The sequence below is a fragment of the Pseudopodoces humilis genome, chromosome 11 (genome assembly GCF_049639895.1).
Source record: "Pseudopodoces humilis isolate 2021_Gansu_Grassland_sample_001 chromosome 11, ASM4963989v1, whole genome shotgun sequence".
Taxonomy (NCBI): domain Eukaryota; kingdom Metazoa; phylum Chordata; class Aves; order Passeriformes; family Paridae; genus Pseudopodoces; species Pseudopodoces humilis.
The window spans coordinates 24,834,264-24,853,323 of NC_142210.1; the positions used below are offsets into that span (position 1 = coordinate 24,834,264).

Here is a 19,060-nt window from a genome sequence, read left to right on the forward strand (position 1 = left end):
TGGGCTCACATGAACAGAACCACACCAGTCTGCTTCCCTGGGCTCACATGAACAGAACCACACCAGTCTGCTTCCCTGGGCTCACATGAACAGAACCACACCAGTCTGCTTCCCTGTGCTCACATGAACCACACCAGTCTGCTTCCCTGTGCTCACATGAACCACACCAGTCTGCTTCCCTGGGCTCACATGAACAGAACCACACCAGTCTGCTTCCCTGGGCTCACATGAACCACACCAGTCTGCTTCCCTGGGCTCACATGAACCACACCAGTCTGCTTCCCTGGGCTCACATGAACCACACCAGTCTGCTTCCCTGGGCTCACATGAACAGAACCACACCAGTCTGCTTCCCTGGGCTTACAGAAACAGAACCACACCAGTCTGCTTCCCTGGGCTCACATGAACAGAACCACACCAGTCTGCTTCCCTGGGCTCACATGAACCACACCAGTCTGCTTCCCTGGGCTCACATGAACCACACCAGTCTGCTTCCCTGGGCTCACATGAACAGAACCACACCAGTCTGCTTCCCTGGGCTCACATGAACCACACCAGTCTGCTTCCCTGGGCTCACATGAACAGAACCACACCAGTCTGCTTCCCTGGGCTCACATGAACGTGTCTGCACTGAACTGCAGCAACGCCCTCCTGCTGGTGCAGAAGGAGGCAAGAACATCACAGAGCCATCTGGGAACACACAAGTACAGCTGTCTGAAAACTCTGGGACATTTAAATCTAGAAAGAATGGCTTGCTGGTTTTCCCATGATTTTTACACCTCAGTGAAGTATTTCTGTCTGTACCAAGGTAACAGCTGAAAGCCACCAACCTGCTCCATGCAAATATAATCTCTTTTATAACTTTCTTTTTCAGAGCAGCTTTTTTATTTTTTCAATTGATTAAATTGATTTCAATTGATCTTTTAAAATTGATTAAATTGATTTTAATTGATTTTATTATTGTACAGGGAAAACACACCGGGGCCTAAAGTACCTGCTAAGGCTTTCGACAGTAGCTCTGGAGCTGAATGTCTTCGTTTTACTTAACAAAGTATCTATAGGAACAGAAATAACAAGTCCTTCACCTTTCTGTCACTGCATTTCATTTTAGTCCAAACAGATCTAAGGGGGAAAAATTTTTAAACATTTGGTCCTTTCATCTTCTCCAAGGCTGTGAGTGACTTCTCTTGATCCAAGAGCACTGGTCAGCAGCAGCAGCCCAGCAGGATTGTCCCATTGCCCAGGGCTGTGCTCCAGCTGAGGCTCTGGACACCTCCCCTGGCTGCACACACAGCTCCTGCAGCAATTTCAGCTCCAGGGATTTCCCAGCCACCGGCAGAGCAGCTCCAGCCTGGTGCCAGTGAGCCCCAGTGCCTGAACCTGCCCACAAGGACTACACAGGAGAATGTGTTCTGGGTGTGTTTGTTAAAGAAAATACATAAAAGATATTTATATGGTTCTTTCAGAGCTCCCTGACTCTGTCAAACTGAGGCTCTGCAGGCTCTGCCCTCCAAGCAAGGGAACCAGGCTGCTGCAGAAGGGAATCTGGTGCTTTGTGGGAGATCTTTTGTCATTTATGGCAAAAACATTTGGTTCCCTACATGGCAGGCCTTGGTATTTGCCTACGTAAATTTACATAATTGCAGCTGTGAAAGATTGCTGGCATAGACAGATGAAAACACTTCCACAATATAAATTTGGGTAACTTTTTAATTGCTTTGCAGGCTTTGAAAAAATTATTTATATTGTGCAATCGTTTCACACCCCACCACCTAATACCAGATTATTGATATTAGAATGACAAGAATCTATATGCAGGCACCAGGGGGATGGATAGTGATCAAAACCTGTGTTCAAAAGGGATGCTACATTTCCAGCTTTTCATTTATGTCGAAAAAATCCTCCTCCAAGAGCTTCCCTAGGCAGGAAATGGTCCCATGCCCCTGATCCTGCTGCAATCCCACGCTGTGAGTGGCAAGTCCCAAGTATCAAACCAAGCCTCTGATCCATCCCCTCAGCCTTGTTCCTTACTTTGCTGGATGAACTGAGGCCAGGTTTTTTTTAGGACTGGGTAAATAAATCCTTTTACATCTTTCCCAGCACATCAGGCCTCACACACCCCAAGCAAGCTCCTCACACACTTGGGGCACTCACATTCCAGTATCTGCTCTCTTCCCACAACACTTCTGCAGGAAGGGCAGGCCTTTATGCAGTAAAGGTTTACTGAACCATCACTTTGTCTTTATAGACCTGGAAAAGTTCCCTGAGCTGTTAAGTGACTCTACAGAAAAGGAGAAACTGACTGAGACACACAGAAACAGCTGCCAGTGCTGCAGTTTGGGTTTTAAAAAAACCCTACAAGTATAGGAAGATCAGCTTTGCACGAGCAGAAAATAAAATGAGTCGATGTTTGCTCACAACTGGACACAGAATCATTCCAGATTATGAAGCTTTGCAAACATTTTAACAAATATGGTCTGAACTTTCAGTTTATGACTAAACCTAAACCCAGACATTTCCTGTGGATTCTTAACTACAGCCAAGGGCCAGCAGTTGGAGATTCAGTATTGCTGTCAGTACCTCACCCCCAGCATGGTGTCAGATCTTTTCCCATGGTTTCTCAGACCAATCAAACACAAAAGAAATATTTCCCCAACTTCCCTAATGTGTCATTTTTATTTTTAATAGTGCTTTGGAAATAGCCAAAGATTTAGAATGTGCATTGCAATCAGCAGAATCCCAAGGTGTCTTCAAATCTGCCAACTAAGGTGCAACTTTAAAACAAACACCATGAGATTCCCAGAACCTAGAATTTCATGCAGGAGTATTAAAATTAATGAGGACCAACTACATTGCAAAATCCTGATTTCAGACAGATTTGAAATTGAGATATATGCAGGGAAGTGGTGAAAAAGAGTTTCAGGCTTATGAAGACAAAAGCAAAGGAGCAGCCACTGATGCCAGGGACCCCACATGCCTCTCCCCCAGGAACAGGAAAGGGAGCTCTGGCCTGGTCCATGAGCACTTATTTCTCTCTGTCACTGCTCATTTGGGCAACTTCCACATGATTCAGCTGTCTGAGCACTGAGTTACTGAGTTTAACTGCATCAATCATCAATTTGGAAACCAGAGCAGGCAGAGGCAGCCTGGGCAGAAGGTCACACAGCACTGGGGTGGGAGAGCAGTGGCTGAGGGACATCAGACCCGTGCAGACAATGCCCAGAGGACCCCAGGCCACCAGGACAGGTAGGTGGTTTCAGTCTCTGTGTGTTACAGCCTGTTTAGATCTCTGTGAATGAACAGCCCAAAGTCCGAGTGCCAAAAGCTCCAGAGGTCAGGCTGAGCTTTTGGGAAGCCACCGTGGCTGTGGCAGCAGGGCTTTGGGTCCCAGCCCCTCAGCTTGTACCCCTGGCCACGAGGGATGGGGACAGTGAGTGCCCTCACCCAGACCCACTGCAGCCTGTCCAGGGCACGAGACACCTGCGAGGAACAAACTGCCTTCTCCAGCTTGTTAAACTACTGCAGCATCTGCAGTCGTTCTGCTCTGCAAACCATGTAAATCTGGGTACAATTTATCTGCTCTCCACTGATGCAGACTTTGGTCGGGCAGGTTGGCACCACCAGAGCATCCCCACACACTGGGCTCCTGGAACACAGGGCCCTGGCAGTGGCTGAGACAAGGGAAGGGTCTGACCATCAAATAGGTTCTTTTGCTTTTGACTGGAAATAACAAATTTGGAGCCACATGGCTCCCTGTCTCACGAAGACTGTACCTCAGGGCTTCCTCCCATCCAACATTTACTCTCACACACACTCAGAATGCATCTGTCAAAATGCATCTGTCTTACCTGGGGCCTTGCTCCTGCAGCTGGTCCAGCCTGGACAAGCTCAGACCACACTTCAGAGGGGCTTGAAAAGCCACCTCAAAGAACAGCATTGAGGGCATAAGAAAAAGCAAGCTTGAAGCTGTGTGTTCCTCCTAAGGTCACTATCAGTTATTTAAGTCACAGAATAATTTTTTTCATTACAGAAAGATTTTGTACTTTAACTCCTTTAGATGAGCAGGACCTTGGTGTTGGATTTCCTGAAATAGTTAAGGATGAAAACACCCAGACAGGAACCGAAGCAACGTGAGCAACCAAAGCAATGCTAATGCATTATAAAAACGATTACAAGACTGCTCAGAACATGCTCTGTTTGCTCAGTGCCTGGGGAAGCACTCTGATTCTGCAGATACTCTTTTGCTCATCCTGTCTCTCTTTGCTGTCAGGCAGCCCAGCACACTCAGATTTGGGTCTCCCACGTAGCTACAAATGTTAAATCGAAGCTTTGTGACTCCAAGACCCGTCAGAGCTCCTTTCCCACAGTGGGCTGGGGAGTTTTGTTTGTCTATTTCATTTCCAGAAAAGTGAGTTCAGAAAGACAAATATCAGCTCTCTGCATTTCTCCCATTCGTGAGAACCACATTCAGAACAGGACTCTTTCACTCTAAAGTGAAAAACATCTCTTGGCATCATAAGAATTCAGATGGACTTCAAAGACAACATCAGAAACAAGACTAGATACAAGTGCAGAGACCTAAGCTTTAAAAGCAGAGCCCTAACTGCATAAATATCCATGGAGTTTCAGGATCCCACATTGTGATTTCAAGAAATTCAACATCAGTCCTTAAAAATCAATCACTGCCTTCTGTTCTCCATTCACTGCTGCACACTGGGTAGGAAATTCTGCTACCAAGCTGCACGTACCAGGTGTCCCCCCATTGCTGAGGTGTATTTCAGGCTCTACTGAACCAAGCTGTACTTTGCTACACAGCAGACTGTTCAAGAGTCTCACCAACCATTCTAAACCTCTTAGAAAGGATACAGAGGTGAAAAAGCCTCTACAGAGGTGAAAAGCTACTCAGTTCCCTTCCATAGTGGTATCTGTGACAGACTATAATAGATAATAAAATACGTGTAGTTCAAAGGTTAAAAAATGGAGTGGGTTTAAGCCCTAGGAAAATGACAGGTGAACTCACAGAGGAGTTGTTACAGACATGGGAAAGGCAGCATTGCATTTTCCAGCTCACCCTTCTGAGCATTCTATTTCTGCCCAAATTGACTCCTGCCCTCACAGGGACTCCTGACAAGCCACAGGGGCCCCAGGTCTGGACTGGGGCAAAAAAATGTATTCCAGTTTGAAACTGTACAGTAGCAATACAGACTGTTTACTGGATTTACACCTTCACAATAATCACCACTGTGAAAATCATTCTGGAGCTGTGCACAGGAGATTATTTGAATCAAGGAAATGTCACATGGAAAATATCTCTGGCCAGAAAAAAGGTCAGTTGTTTTCTCTGCAATCCCATCTAAAAAGAAAGTGAATTTACTGTTTTATGACACAGAATAGTTTTCTAGATTTTGAGTCCTCCTACTCAGGCATATCTCTGAGGAAGCCACACAAGTCAAAGAGAACCAGAAACAGGAGGTCCTTTCATTGCTCGGTGCTCACAGCCACCCTCACCAGGCAGCAGCCCTGCCACTGTATTCATTGGGATGTTACATCTTTCAGGGCCCTCAGACCTTCCCAAAACAATTCAGCAACTGCTATTATTATTTGAAACTTCATGGACAGGGAGCTGAGCCTCAGTCAGCTACACCAAGCGCTGGGTTTTGGGTTGCACACAGCCTGGAGGGAACCAGAGCCAGGTGGGAGAGAACCACACAACAATTCAGGCTGGAACAGGCTTTGAGATCATCAAGTGAAAGCATTAAGACAGCACTGCCAAGCCCACCACTGAAACACGAGTGATCCATGATAAAGGCTCAAACCAAGACATTAAAACTGGAGAAACAGACAGGAGATAGGTTCCAAACGTGCTTCAGCTGGGCTCACATCAGAACACAGGCAGGAGACAGCTGTCCTTCAAAGAACATTTTTAACAACAATAACAATGTCAGTGCGAGCTGTGGACATCCTATTTACAAAATAAAAATCCTTACAGGCGTGCATGAGCTGCCGGCCGAAAACAGCGCACTGTGACTGACGGCTCTTCCGCCGGGGAAAAGCAGAACTTCATTAAGGGAAGGAAAGAAGAGACCAAAAGAGGCCCCAGCAGTGCCCGCAGTGACATCGCCGGAGCGCGGGGAGCGGCCGACATCCAGCGGTGATGGGGAGGCTCGGCAGGGCTGGGGCTCCGTGTGTCTGTCCGGGGCTCCGTGTGTCTGCCCGGGGCTCTGGATCCCTGCCTGGGGCTCCGTGTGTCTGTCCTGGGCTCCGTGTGTCTGTCCGGGGCTCCGTGTGTCTGTCCTGGGCTCCGTGTGTCTGTCCGGGGCTCCGTGTGTCTGTCCTGGGCTCCGTGTGTCTGTCCTGGGCTCTGGATCCCTGCCCGGGGCTCCGTGTGTCTGTCCGGGGCTCCGTGTGTCTGTCCTGGGCTCCGTGTGTCTGTCCTGGGCTCTGGATCCCTGCCCGGGGCTCCGTGTGTCTGTCCTGGGCTCCGTGTGTCTGTCCTGGGCTCCGTGTGTCTGTCCTGGGCTCTGGATCCCTGCCCGGGGCTCCGTGTGTCTGTCCGGGGCTCCGTGTGTCTGTCCGGGGCTTTGGATCCCTGTCCTGGGCTCCGTGTGTCTGTCCGGGGCTCCGTGTGTCTGTCCTGGGCTCCGTGTGTCTGTCCGGGGCTTTGGATCCCTGTCCTGGGCTCCGTGTGTCTGTCCGGGGCTCCGTGTGTCTGTCCGGGGCTCCGTGTGTCTGTCCTGGGCTCCGTGTGTCTGTCCTGGGCTCCGTGTGTCTGTCCGGGGCTCCGTGTGTCTGTCCGGGGCTCCGTGTGTCTGTCCGGGGCTCCGTGTGTCTGTCCGGGGCTCCGTGTGTCCGGAGCTCCTGGACATGGATGGGAGCTTGTCTGAATCCAGGCTGAGCTGCAGACACGGCTGATGGCACAAGGGAAAGGGGGGAGAAAAGAGCACAACAGGCACACACAAACCCAAACAGAAGAGGCTGAGCAGGAAGGTGACCAGCTGTGTTGCCACTAGAGAGCCACTGTGACACTGCCACAGGTCACAGCACAGCCCAGGACGAAGACAAACGCAGCATTCCCAGAACAGATCCGTGTTTAAGAGGAGAAAAGTCACGGCACACTGAGAACCAGAGAGAATCTAACCTCGGGGCTCAGGCCCCCTCAGCAGAGAGGGACAAGGATACTGTCCCCACACACCTTCCCTGGGAGCAGCCCTGCCTGCCCTGGGCTCTGGACTTCCCGCACTGCAACAACCAGGGCAAGCTGCAGCCCCCAGAGAGGGAGCTGCCACCAGGAGAGCTCTGACTGGAGCAGACTGCCCCGAGCTTTGGGGCCTCACATGCTCCTGGGGAACCTGCTTTGGTTGACCCTGCCTAGGGAGGGCACAGATGACATCTGCAGAGGTCCGTGACCTGTTCCATGATGCTGTGATCCCATGAGCATCTGCAGACTCCTGGTACCAGCAGCAGGACATCGCTCTGCAATCCCTGGGGAGACACTGAGCAAACAGCAGCAGGCTTTGGAGAAGTCTCACTAGATCAGGGCTCAGGAAGGCAAATAAACACAGCTCGTCATTTTTCGGAAAATAATTACTCTCTTGTTATTTCTGTGATTGCCAAGCAACGTACAAAAGCAAACAGGCTCTTCTGTTCCACAGTCGTGAAAACTGTAGAAGTCGGTAAGGCAATATAAACCGCTCACAAATCTGACAAAACCAACACCAAGTGTCTGGCACCAGGCATCAGTGACAGGCTGGAAACAGCAAAGGAACCCTGGCGGGCCAGAGCTCGCAGAGGTTGGTGCTGTCACTGCCCAGCCTCACTCAGCAGGCACACGGGGGCAGGTTCATGGTGAGGAGAACAGAGGAGATGCATGGAGCAAGCCCTCCATCCCAGAGGGACAGCCTGGCCATGCCAGGTAGCAGAACCACTCCTTCCCCCGGCAGGGGTGCAGAGGACACACCGACACCAGCAGCTTCTCCAGAGGTTCCTCCGTTGTGCCTCAGCAGGTGCAGAGACCTCCCCAGCCGTTCTCCCAACATCCCTCACCCTTGAATGGACACGGGTACATTTCAAACCACAGCCAGCACACCTTGCCCCACCCAAAGCCCACTGTTCTCCAACACACTGAACGGCCACAGCCTTGAAAGCGGAGCAGCAGAGCCGTGACCGACCTGCAGCATACGGCTGAGCCCATGCACCAGCGGAGAAAATCCGAGCAGGGAGGGCTGGGACTGCCAAGGGAGGGCTGCTTGGTCCAGGGATGATGTGAGGGGAGTGGGCAGCTCAGCCCCTCACTGAGCAGCAAGGACAGGCATCTGGCACAAACGCACACGAGGCGACGGGACCCCAAACCAAATCAGTAAATCCTTTTTACGCAGCCTTGTTTCATTTTAATTTCAAGTTTGCCTTAAAACCCACATAGTTAACTAGACTCAGTCTTTAAGCCCAGGTGATACAATATTCTTGAACCACCTGCAGAGCGTGTGCGTGCAGTTAACAAAGCAGTAAGCTGATCTGATTGAGAGAAAGCCCAAACTGTGTTTGCTGAAGCCCCTGGCAGTCGGTGGATGGATGCAGACGGAGCCCCTGGAACTCGCCCTGGCCACAGTCCAGGGACGCCGTGTGAAGAGCAAGGCAGGTGCCGTGTGTTCCTGAGCCTCGGGGTGGGCTGGGTCTTCTGTCAAGTTGTAAGAGGAAATGTATTTGTGTGTGTTTGAAAGCTGGAGTGAGCAGTTTGCCTGAGCGTCCTACACGCTGCAGCCAAAACAGCATTGTGCTTAACAGAGAGAGCCCTGGCAGGGAATGCAAGGACAAGCAAGTGCCCAAATGCAACTGGATACTGAAGAGGGGCCTCCTGCTTTGGCAGGGTGCTGTATGGTACCTGGGCATTTCCTTAAAAACAGCAAAAAATAAATACACAGGGATGGAAGAAAAAACAAAGCCCAAAAGCAAGAAAACAAAACAACAACCAAAAAATACAAGAGAGCAGCTCAGCATTGCTGGCTTTAGAAGAAACCCTGCAAAAATAAACCCTCTGAAACCTTCCTTTATGGACAGCAGATAATCAGATGGAGCAGCCAAGTTTGTCGTCTGAACCCCCAACTCACCCACTCCCCCGGGGGCTGGGACGAGCAGAGCACTCATCAAATTACAGAGATCTGTCATCCTAAACCCTCGCTATCAAGTGACAGGGGATGCACTGAAACATCTGCAAAGCTCTACAGAGAAGGGCACAGGGACGGAAAGCCTTCACAGCATCCTCCAGCCAGGGCTGCCCGGGCACTCGGCTCTGGGGACAGGACTGGCCGGGCTCTGGGGACAGGACTGGCCGGGCTCTGGGGACAGGACTGGCCGGGCTCTGGGGACAGGACTGACCGGGCTCTGGGGACAGGACTGACCGGGCTCTGGGGACAGGGCTGGCCGGGCTCTGGGGACAGGACTGGCCGGGCTCTGGGGACAGGACTGGCCGGGTGCCGGGGCTCTCGGGACAGGGCTGGCCGGGTGCCGGGGCTCTCCAGTATCCGGGCTGTTGCCGTACCCAGGAGCTGGGCAGCGCCTCCCGGGCTGTTGTCGCGTCCCCGCAGCCCCGGGTGCTGCCATGCCAGCGCAGCAGAAGAAGCTCATCTTCTGCACGGCCGGGCTGCTGAGCTTGGCCTGCGCGCTGGGGACGGCGGCGGCCGTGGGCAGGCAGCTGTGGGTTCGGGGAACATTGCTCTGCTCCACCGGGGCGCTGCTCGTCAACGCCAGCGGCCCCGAGCTGCACAAGTTCATCGGCGACATCCAGTACGGGCTCTTCTCCGGACAGCGGGTGCGGCAGTGCGGGCTCGGGGGGAGACCCTCGCACTTCTCATGTGAGTAGCGATGGCTCGGGGGGGTCACAGAGCCCTGCCGGGACCGGGCTGTCCCCAGCCCCGACACCCAGCCCCGACACCGAACCCTGACACCAAACCCCAATATCCAGCCCCAACACCCAGCCCCGACACCGAACCCCGACACCGAACCCCGACACCGAACCCCGACACCGAACCCCGACACCCAGCCCCGACACCGAACCCCGACACCGAACCCCGACACCGAACCCCGACACCGAACCCTGACACCGAACCCCGACACCGAACCCCGACACCGAACCCTGACACCCAGCCCTGACACCGAACCCTGACACCGAACCCCGACATCCAGCCCCGACACCGAACCCTGACACCGAACCCTGACACCGAACCCCGACACCGAACCCTGACACCGAACCCCGACACCGAACCCTGACACCGAACCCCGACACCCAGCCCCGACACCGAACCCTGACACCGAACCCCGACACCGAACCCCGACACCGAACCCCGACACCGAACCCTGACACCCAGCCCTGACACCGAACCCTGACACCGAACCCCGACATCCAGCCCCGACACCGAACCCTGACACCGAACCCTGACACCGAACCCCGACACCGAACCCTGACACCGAACCCCGACACCGAACCCTGACACCGAACCCTGACACCGAACCCTGACACCGAACCCCGACACCGAACCCCGACACCGAACCCTGACACCGAACCCTGACACCGAACCCCGGCACCGAACCCTGACACCCAACCCCGACACCGAACCCTGACACCGAACCCTGACACCGAACCCTGACACCGAACCCTGACACCGAACCCTGACACCGAACCCCGACACCGAACCCTGACACCGAACCCCGACACCGAACCCCGACACCGAACCCCGACACCGAACCCTGACACCGAACCCCGCTGCGGGCTGCGCCAAGCCGCGCTGCCCTGCCGGGCTCTGATCTCCACTAACTTCATTTATGATATAGCACAGCCTGGTTAATGTCTTCAAAAATCTGTCATGCAGTAACGCAGATAGCCACATTCCAAAAGATTTTTACTATTACTTTTTGAAGAGTGTTTGGGGGCTTTAATTGATCTCTGTCACCTTCCTCTGTGTGCCAGCATTACGACATTACCTCTGTGCTGTCAAGAATGAACCAAACCAGCAAAAACCTCAGGAGAGAGCTGGGGCACTGGCTGCTATTGAGATAGAAAGCAGCCCAAAAGTTTGTAATCTGTGGCATTAATTGGAAGAAAGACTGGGGGAGACTGTCTGGGGAATGCTGGCTGACTTGGTACCTGACACACAGAATATCAAAGTATTAGTAATGGCTTCACTTTACATTCATAAGCTATTAATATTCAAGGATAAGAAGATGACTCAAAAAAATCATGAAGTGAGACACATTTGTATCCAGCAGCACGCAAACAGGCAGCAGAAAATTCAGTTGCTGTGTGTACAATACCTCTCTTTAATTACTCCAGCACACAGTTTATAATTGTTCTGCTACAACAGCACGGACAAATTGCTCAAATCCGTGATTTAATGCAAGGGAAGGTTGCCAGAAATTATTTACTATATAATATTCTCCCAGAAGAGTAAACCAAGCTAATTTAATGTAGTATTAGTATTTGTTCTCTCTGAATTCCATCACTAGTCTATTTATACCGCTGAAGTTCCCTTTTGATTGCTTTGTGTGCCATCCCAGTGTGCAGTTATTGCACTGAGGGCAGATTTTCAGAGCAGTCTATGCAATCCCAAGGATTTGGTTTACTGCTGGAGGTGAGACAAGCCAGGGCTGGTCCAGCTGCCAGCAGCTCTGGGGCTGACAGGTTCAAGTCAGTGACAGCTGCGAGGGTCAGGAGCACTCACCTCAGAGAGCACTGAGAACAAGATGCTGATCCCTTTCCCTGGGGCTTCAGCAGCCCCCTCCCATCACCTTGGTACCTTGGAAGCTCACCAGGAGCATTTTGGAAAGCAGGACAAACTTATAAAGTACAGAGCCATAGCTTAATGCACTCACTGCACTTCAGCGTGTCTGAGGACAGCAGACACGGAAAATAGGCTAAATTATTTAGTTCTGTGCTTGTTCCCATTAAATGCTCCCTTCTGACCACTGTATCTCTTAATTGTAATATGAATTTGCTCTGCCAGCAAACCCAGTTCAGCTGGGGAAAAACTTCTGCTCCATTTGTTCCCACTCATTCCCATCAGTTTCTAGGTCAGTGGTTCATTTTCTAAAGGTCTCTGCCATACACAGCACACATGGGTTCATTCTGGACTATGAAGGAACCTTTTCCTTTCAAGACAACATTGTTTCTGGAATTAATTTTTCCTGACACATCACATATAAAATGTTAACAACAGAACCAGCTGTAGATGCAGCTGCCCAGGGGAGGATTCAATACCATACCATAACCCGTTTTCTTAAAACAAACCATATAAAACTGTATTAATAAACGCAGGGTTTTGCACGTTTTCCCACAACATCCGATAGTGTCACAGGAACTAGTGCTGTTCCATGTTGGAATCCTGCACAGGGAAGCACTGCAAGGGGCTCTCAGGTCTCCCCAGAGCCCTCCCTTCCTCGGGCTGAACACCCCCAGCTCTCCCAGCCTGGCTCCGTGGCCTCCTCCAGACTCCCTCAGGTTGTTTTTGTTTTGGGGGCCCCAGGGCTGGGGCAGCTCTGAGGATGGAGTCCCACCTGAGCAGGGTGAGGGGCAGAACCCCCTCCCCTGCTGCTCACCCTGCGGGCTCGGGGGGCTCTGGCCGAGGCACGGGGAGCTGCTGAGCCCCAGCAGCCTGAGTTTGTGCTGGGATTGTCCTGTCCTGCACCTTGGCCTTGCTGAGCTTCGTGAGCTCCGCAGACATTTGTTTCATTGACTTCCCTTTCAGTTATTCAGGGAGATAAATGGACTTTGGATACCCCGGTGCTGTGGGTGCTCCTGCAGGGAGCTGCCGAGCAGTCTGCTGCTCCAGGCTTCACAGGGAGGAGTCTCTGATGGAGGCTGCTCTGCTCTGCACACATTGCAGCCACAGCAAAGCAGCACCAGGCATTGTTACCTCTCTTTAGTCATGTCCCCATGGATCAGGAGCAGTGAAGGGTATTTCACACTTCCTTCCAAAACACCCATCTTTGCCAAATGGTAATTTTAATAAATCATTCTCTCTTGCTGTCTGAACGACTATCCCTGTGTCCTAGACAAACAGGACCACAATTTGAAATAGTAGCTTAAAAACTGCATTAAAATATTTAGAATAAATTATTCCTGTATTTGTGCATCCATAATCACAGCATAATTTTCTTTCCCATGTCACAACCCTTTGTGGGACCTCATGAACAGAAATGAAAACAAAGTCTAAAGAAAGATTTCTTGTCCCAGTGGCAGAGAAGAGCGGAGGGCCAAGCCTTCAGCCAAGGGAGATCAGCCCTGTAGTGCTGGCACGGGGAGAGGCCTCGGTGGCACCTTGTGCCAGACCTGCCTCCTCAAACACAAATTCCTGGTTTTGCCCAGAAGATGCTGTTCACATTAAGGACCAAATACCATCCTCAGGAAGGGAGGAGAGGCTTTCCCTGGAGCTGGTGTCTCTCTCTCTCCTGGCCAGTCTATGCTTCTGAGTGTCACAGAATTTTTCTGCCCCCAAACATCCATGAAAAACCATTTCTAGTTAATTACTTCACCTGGTTGCACTTAGAAGAGCAGGACTAAAACAAATATCACAAACGAGCAGGAACCACCAGCTGACATCAGAGACAACTTTGTCTAATGTGTGTAATAATGTTGTGTTTGTTTTGGTTTCAGTTTTTCCAGATTTGCTCAGAATTATCCCTGCAAGTATCCACGTTAGTGTCATTCTCTTCTGTGCAGTGCTGATTGTCTTTGCCCTGGTGGGAGCAGGGTTCTTCATGTTCAATGCTTTTGGCAGCCCCTACGAGACGCTGCACGGCCCCGTGGGGCTGTACCTCTGGAGCTTCATCTCCTGTGAGTACCTGGGCTGTGCTGGGGTTGTACCTCTGGAGCTTCATCTCCTGTGAGTACCTGGGCTGTGCTGGGGTTGTACCTCTGGAGCTTCATCTCCTGTGAGTACCTGGGCTGTGCTGGGGCTGTACCTCTGGAGCTTCATCTCCTGTGAGTACCTGGGCTGTGCTGGGGTTGTACCTCTGGAGCTCCATCTCCTGTGAGTACCTGGGCTGTGCTGGGGTTGTACCTCTGGAGCTTCATCTCCTGTGAGTACCTGGGCTGTGCTGGGGTTGTACCTCTGGAGCTCCATCTCCTGTGAGTACCTGGGCTGTGCTGGGGTTGTACCTCTGGAGCTCCATCTCCTGTGAGTACCCGGGCTGTGCTGGGGCTGCCAGCGCTCACCAACACCCATTGCTCAGCCAGGAGAGCGACTTCAGCTCTGCTGGGCTCACTCTAAACTGGCAAAAGCGAGCCAGGCAGGAAGGAGGGCGACTCTGCCATATCAAACACGTGTTTCCAAATTGAAGTTGAGAGATAAAGTGGGGAGATCCCACACCAGGGTGGGTGGCAGGATGGGAATGGGCTGCAGGAAGCCATGGCAGAAGGGCCCCAGAGCTGGGCTGGAATCACTGGCACCCCAAACACAGTCAGAGCCAGGAACCACACCAGAGTACAAAAAGGGAGGAAAAACCCACCAAAATATGCCAGTGATGGAGCTGGTCCCACAGCAGGAGGGTTCCAGATGCTGTGAGCGAGGTCAGCACTTGGAGCAGCACAGCCTGCCCCAGGACACAGGAGGGTGACAGACACACACAGGAGCTGACAGACACACACAGGAGCTGACAGACACACACAGGAGCTGACAGACACACACAGGAGGGTGACAGACACACACAGGAGGGTGACAGACACACACAGGAGCTGACAGACACACACAGGAGGGTGACAGTCACACACAGGAGGGTGACAGACACACACAGGAGGGTGACAGACACACACAGGAGGGTGACAGACACACACAGGAGCTGACAGACACAGGAGGGTGACAGACACACACAGGAGGGTGACAGTCACACACAGGAGCTGACAGACACACACAGGAGGGTGACAGACACACACAGGAGGGTGACAGACACACACAGGAGGGTGACAGACACACACAGGAGCTGACAGACACACACAGGAGCTGACAGACACACACAGGAGGGTGACAGACACACACAGGAGCTGACAGACACACACAGGAGCTGACAGACACACACAGGAGGGTGACAGACACACACAGGAGCTGACAGACACACACAGGAGCTGACAGACACACACAGGAGGGTGACAGACACACACAGGAGCTGACAGACACACACAGGAGCTGACAGACACACACAGGAGGGTGACAGACACACACAGGAGCTGACAGACACACACAGGAGGGTGACAGACACACACAGGAGGGTGACAGACACACACAGGAGGGTGACAGACACACACAGGAGCTGACAGACACACACAGGAGGGTGACAGACACACACAGGAGGGTGACAGACACACACAGGAGGGTGACAGACACACACAGGAGCTGACAGACACACACAGGAGGGTGACAGACACACACAGGAGGGTGACAGACACACACAGGAGCTGACAGACACACACAGGAGCTGACAGACACACACAGGAGCTGACAGACACACACAGGAGGGTGACAGACACACACAGGAGCTGACAGACACACACAGGAGCTGACAGACACACACAGGAGGGTGACAGACACACACAGGAGCTGACAGACACACACAGGAGGGTGACAGACACACACAGGAGCTGACAGACACACACAGGAGCTGACAGACACACACAGGAGGGTGACAGACACACACAGGAGCTGACAGACACACACAGGAGGGTGACAGACACACACAGGAGGGTGACAGACACACACAGGAGCTGACAGACACACACAGGAGCTGACAGACACACACAGGAGGGTGACAGACACACACAGGAGGGTGACAGACACACACAGGAGGGTGACAGTCACACACAGGAGGGTGACAGACACACACAGGAGCTGACAGACACACACAGGAGCTGACAGACACACACAGGAGGGTGACAGACACACACAGGAGCTGACAGACACACACAGGAGGGTGACAGACACACACAGGAGCTGACAGACACACACAGGAGGGTGACAGACACACACAGGAGGGTGACAGACACACACAGGAGGGTGACAGACACACACAGGAGGGTGACAGACACACACAGGAGCTGACAGACACACACAGGAGGGTGACAGACACACACAGGAGCTGACAGACACACACAGGAGGGTGACAGTCACACACAGGAGGGTGACAGACACACACAGGAGGGTGACAGACACACACAGGAGGGTGACAGACACACACAGGAGCTGACAGACACACACAGGAGCTGACAGACACACACAGGAGGGTGACAGACACACACAGGAGGGTGACAGACACACACAGGAGCTGACAGACACACACAGGAGGGTGACAGACACACACAGGAGGGTGACAGTCACACACAGGAGGGTGACAGACACACACAGGAGGGTGACAGACACACACAGGAGGGTGACAGACACACACAGGAGCTGACAGACACACACAGGAGCTGACAGACACACACAGGAGGGTGACAGACACACACAGGAGCTGACAGACACACACAGGAGGGTGACAGACACACACAGGAGGGTGACAGTCACACACAGGAGGGTGACAGACACACACAGGAGGGTGACAGACACACACAGGAGCTGACAGACACACACAGGAGGGTGACAGTCACACACAGGAGGGTGACAGACACACACAGGAGGGTGACAGACACACACAGGAGCTGACAGACACACACAGGAGGGTGACAGACACACACAGGAGGGTGACAGACACACACAGGAGCTGACAGACACACACAGGAGGGTGACAGACACACACAGGAGGGTGACAGACACACACAGGAGCTGACAGACACACACAGGAGCTGACAGACACACACAGGAGGGTGACAGACACACACAGGAGCTGACAGACACACACAGGAGGGTGACAGACACACACAGGAGGGTGACAGTCACACACAGGAGGGTGACAGACACACACAGGAGCTGACAGACACACACAGGAGGGTGACAGACACACACAGGAGCTGACAGACACACACAGGAGGGTGACAGACACACACAGGAGCTGACAGACACACACAGGAGGGTGACAGTCACACACAGGAGGGTGACAGACACACACAGGAGGGTGACAGACACACACAGGAGGGTGACAGACACACACAGGAGGGTGACAGACACACACAGGAGCTGACAGACACACACAGGAGCTGACAGACACACACAGGAGGGTGACAGACACACACAGGAGGGTGACAGACACACACAGGAGCTGACAGACACACACAGGAGGGTGACAGACACACACAGGAGGGTGACAGTCACACACAGGAGGGTGACAGACACACACAGGAGGGTGACAGACACACACAGGAGGGTGACAGACACACACAGGAGCTGACAGACACACACAGGAGCTGACAGACACACACAGGAGGGTGACAGACACACACAGGAGCTGACAGACACACACAGGAGGGTGACAGACACACACAGGAGGGTGACAGTCACACACAGGAGGGTGACAGACACACACAGGAGGGTGACAGACACACACAGGAGCTGACAGACACACACAGGAGGGTGACAGTCACACACAGGAGGGTGACAGACACACACAGGAGGGTGACAGACACACACAGGAGCTGACAGACACACACAGGAGGGTGACAGACACACACAGGAGCTGACAGACACACACAGGAGGGTGACAGACACACACAGGAGCTGACAGACACACACAGGAGGGTGACAGACACACACAGGAGGGTGACAGACACACACAGGAGGGTGACAGACACACACAGGAGGGTGACAGACACACACAGGAGCTGACAGACACACACAGGAGGGTGACAGACACACACAGGAGCTGACAGACACACACAGGAGGGTGACAGACACACACAGGAGGGTGACAGACACACACAGGAGGGTGACAGACACACACAAGAGGCTGGCAGCAGCTCGTGGTCTCTGAGAGGAGCCACTGCCGTGCTGGGATAACAGAGGGTCCTGTCCCTCTGCCACACACACACTCTCTGGGCTGCTGGCTTGGCTGACAGGCAGATTTACCCTGACACTACAAGGAATTACACGTTACAATCATAATTTAACAAAGGACTTCAGCAGGTGTTTATGTTCAGGCACGCAGGGAGCCCCGTTATGCTCAATGGGACAATGAGCAACAGGAAGCTGAGCACAGATATTTCACTAACTCAGGGCACTAAAGCAGCAGTGCTAAATATTCCTGCTCCTGGGCCAAATTCAATTAGGAAAGCTTACCCATTTCAATAGCCATTGGCTTGGGTTCCAAAAATAATCCCTGTTAAAGCTAAGTGGCCATACAAACCTTCTCCATGTGGTTTTTAGCTGCAGCATACATCATACAGCATGGCTGAGGGATTGCTGAGGTGATGAGCATCTCCCCCTCCCTTGCAGGTTCCTGTGGTTGCCTCATCATGATTCTGTTCTCCTCAGAGGTGAAGATCCACCACCTTTCAGAGAAAATTGCTAATTTTAAAGAGGGAACTTTTACCTTCAAGACTCACAGTGAACAGTTTGCGAATTCCTTCTGGACCATCCTGGTTTGCTCCCTGGTGCACTTCCTCAATGCCCTGCTGATCAGATTTGCTGGATTTGACTTTCCCTTTTCAAAACCAAAAGATTCAGGGACAATCACAGGAGCAGCTGACCTGATGTATTAAAATGATGGGATTTAAGGACATTTCAAGTAAAGAAATTTGTCACTATTGCATCAACAATGACCAGATGTACCAACTTGTGAATTATTAGCTGTAGAGAAGGGGGAAAAAAGGGAAGTTTCAAATAAGTGTCAATATGGTGTAAGCAGTGAACAAAAGAAAACGTGCTGTATGGTAATGTCTGGATGGAAAAGCCTTCTTTTTTGGGGTAAGATCTTATTATGACATCTTTTCCTTTAAATTGTTTAAAAAGTGGCTATGAAGAAAAAAAATAGGAATCTCAGTAGTGTTCCACTGAGTCTGGACAGTCCAATCAATGAGTTGCAGCAGCAGCTCTGCCCTTAGCCCTGGTGAAGGCAGGGATGCAGCTCGTGTCAGAGCCCAAGGACACCCAGT

General features: G+C 52.2%; 1 protein-coding gene across 3 annotated transcripts; it reads left to right on the plus strand.

The window, feature by feature from the left end:
• Positions 1-9,595: 9,595 nt before the first annotated feature.
• On the plus strand, positions 9,596-18,791 carry CLRN1 (clarin 1). 3 transcript variants are annotated; one of them, XM_088061184.1, is made up of 4 exons: positions 9,596-9,848; positions 13,643-13,837; positions 14,661-14,681; positions 18,402-18,791. In XM_088061184.1, the coding sequence occupies exons 1-4, from the start codon at positions 9,596-9,598 to the stop codon at positions 18,665-18,667; spliced, it is 735 nt and encodes a 244-aa protein (XP_087917310.1). In that variant the 3' UTR covers positions 18,668-18,791. The 3 variants fall into 3 exon arrangements, with proteins under 3 accessions (XP_087917310.1, XP_005525209.1, XP_087917311.1); XM_005525152.2 differs by lacking the exon at positions 14,661-14,681 and having other exon boundaries at positions 13,643-13,822; XM_088061185.1 differs by lacking the exon at positions 14,661-14,681 and having other exon boundaries at positions 13,709-13,822.
• The last annotated feature ends 269 nt before the right edge of the window (positions 18,792-19,060 follow it).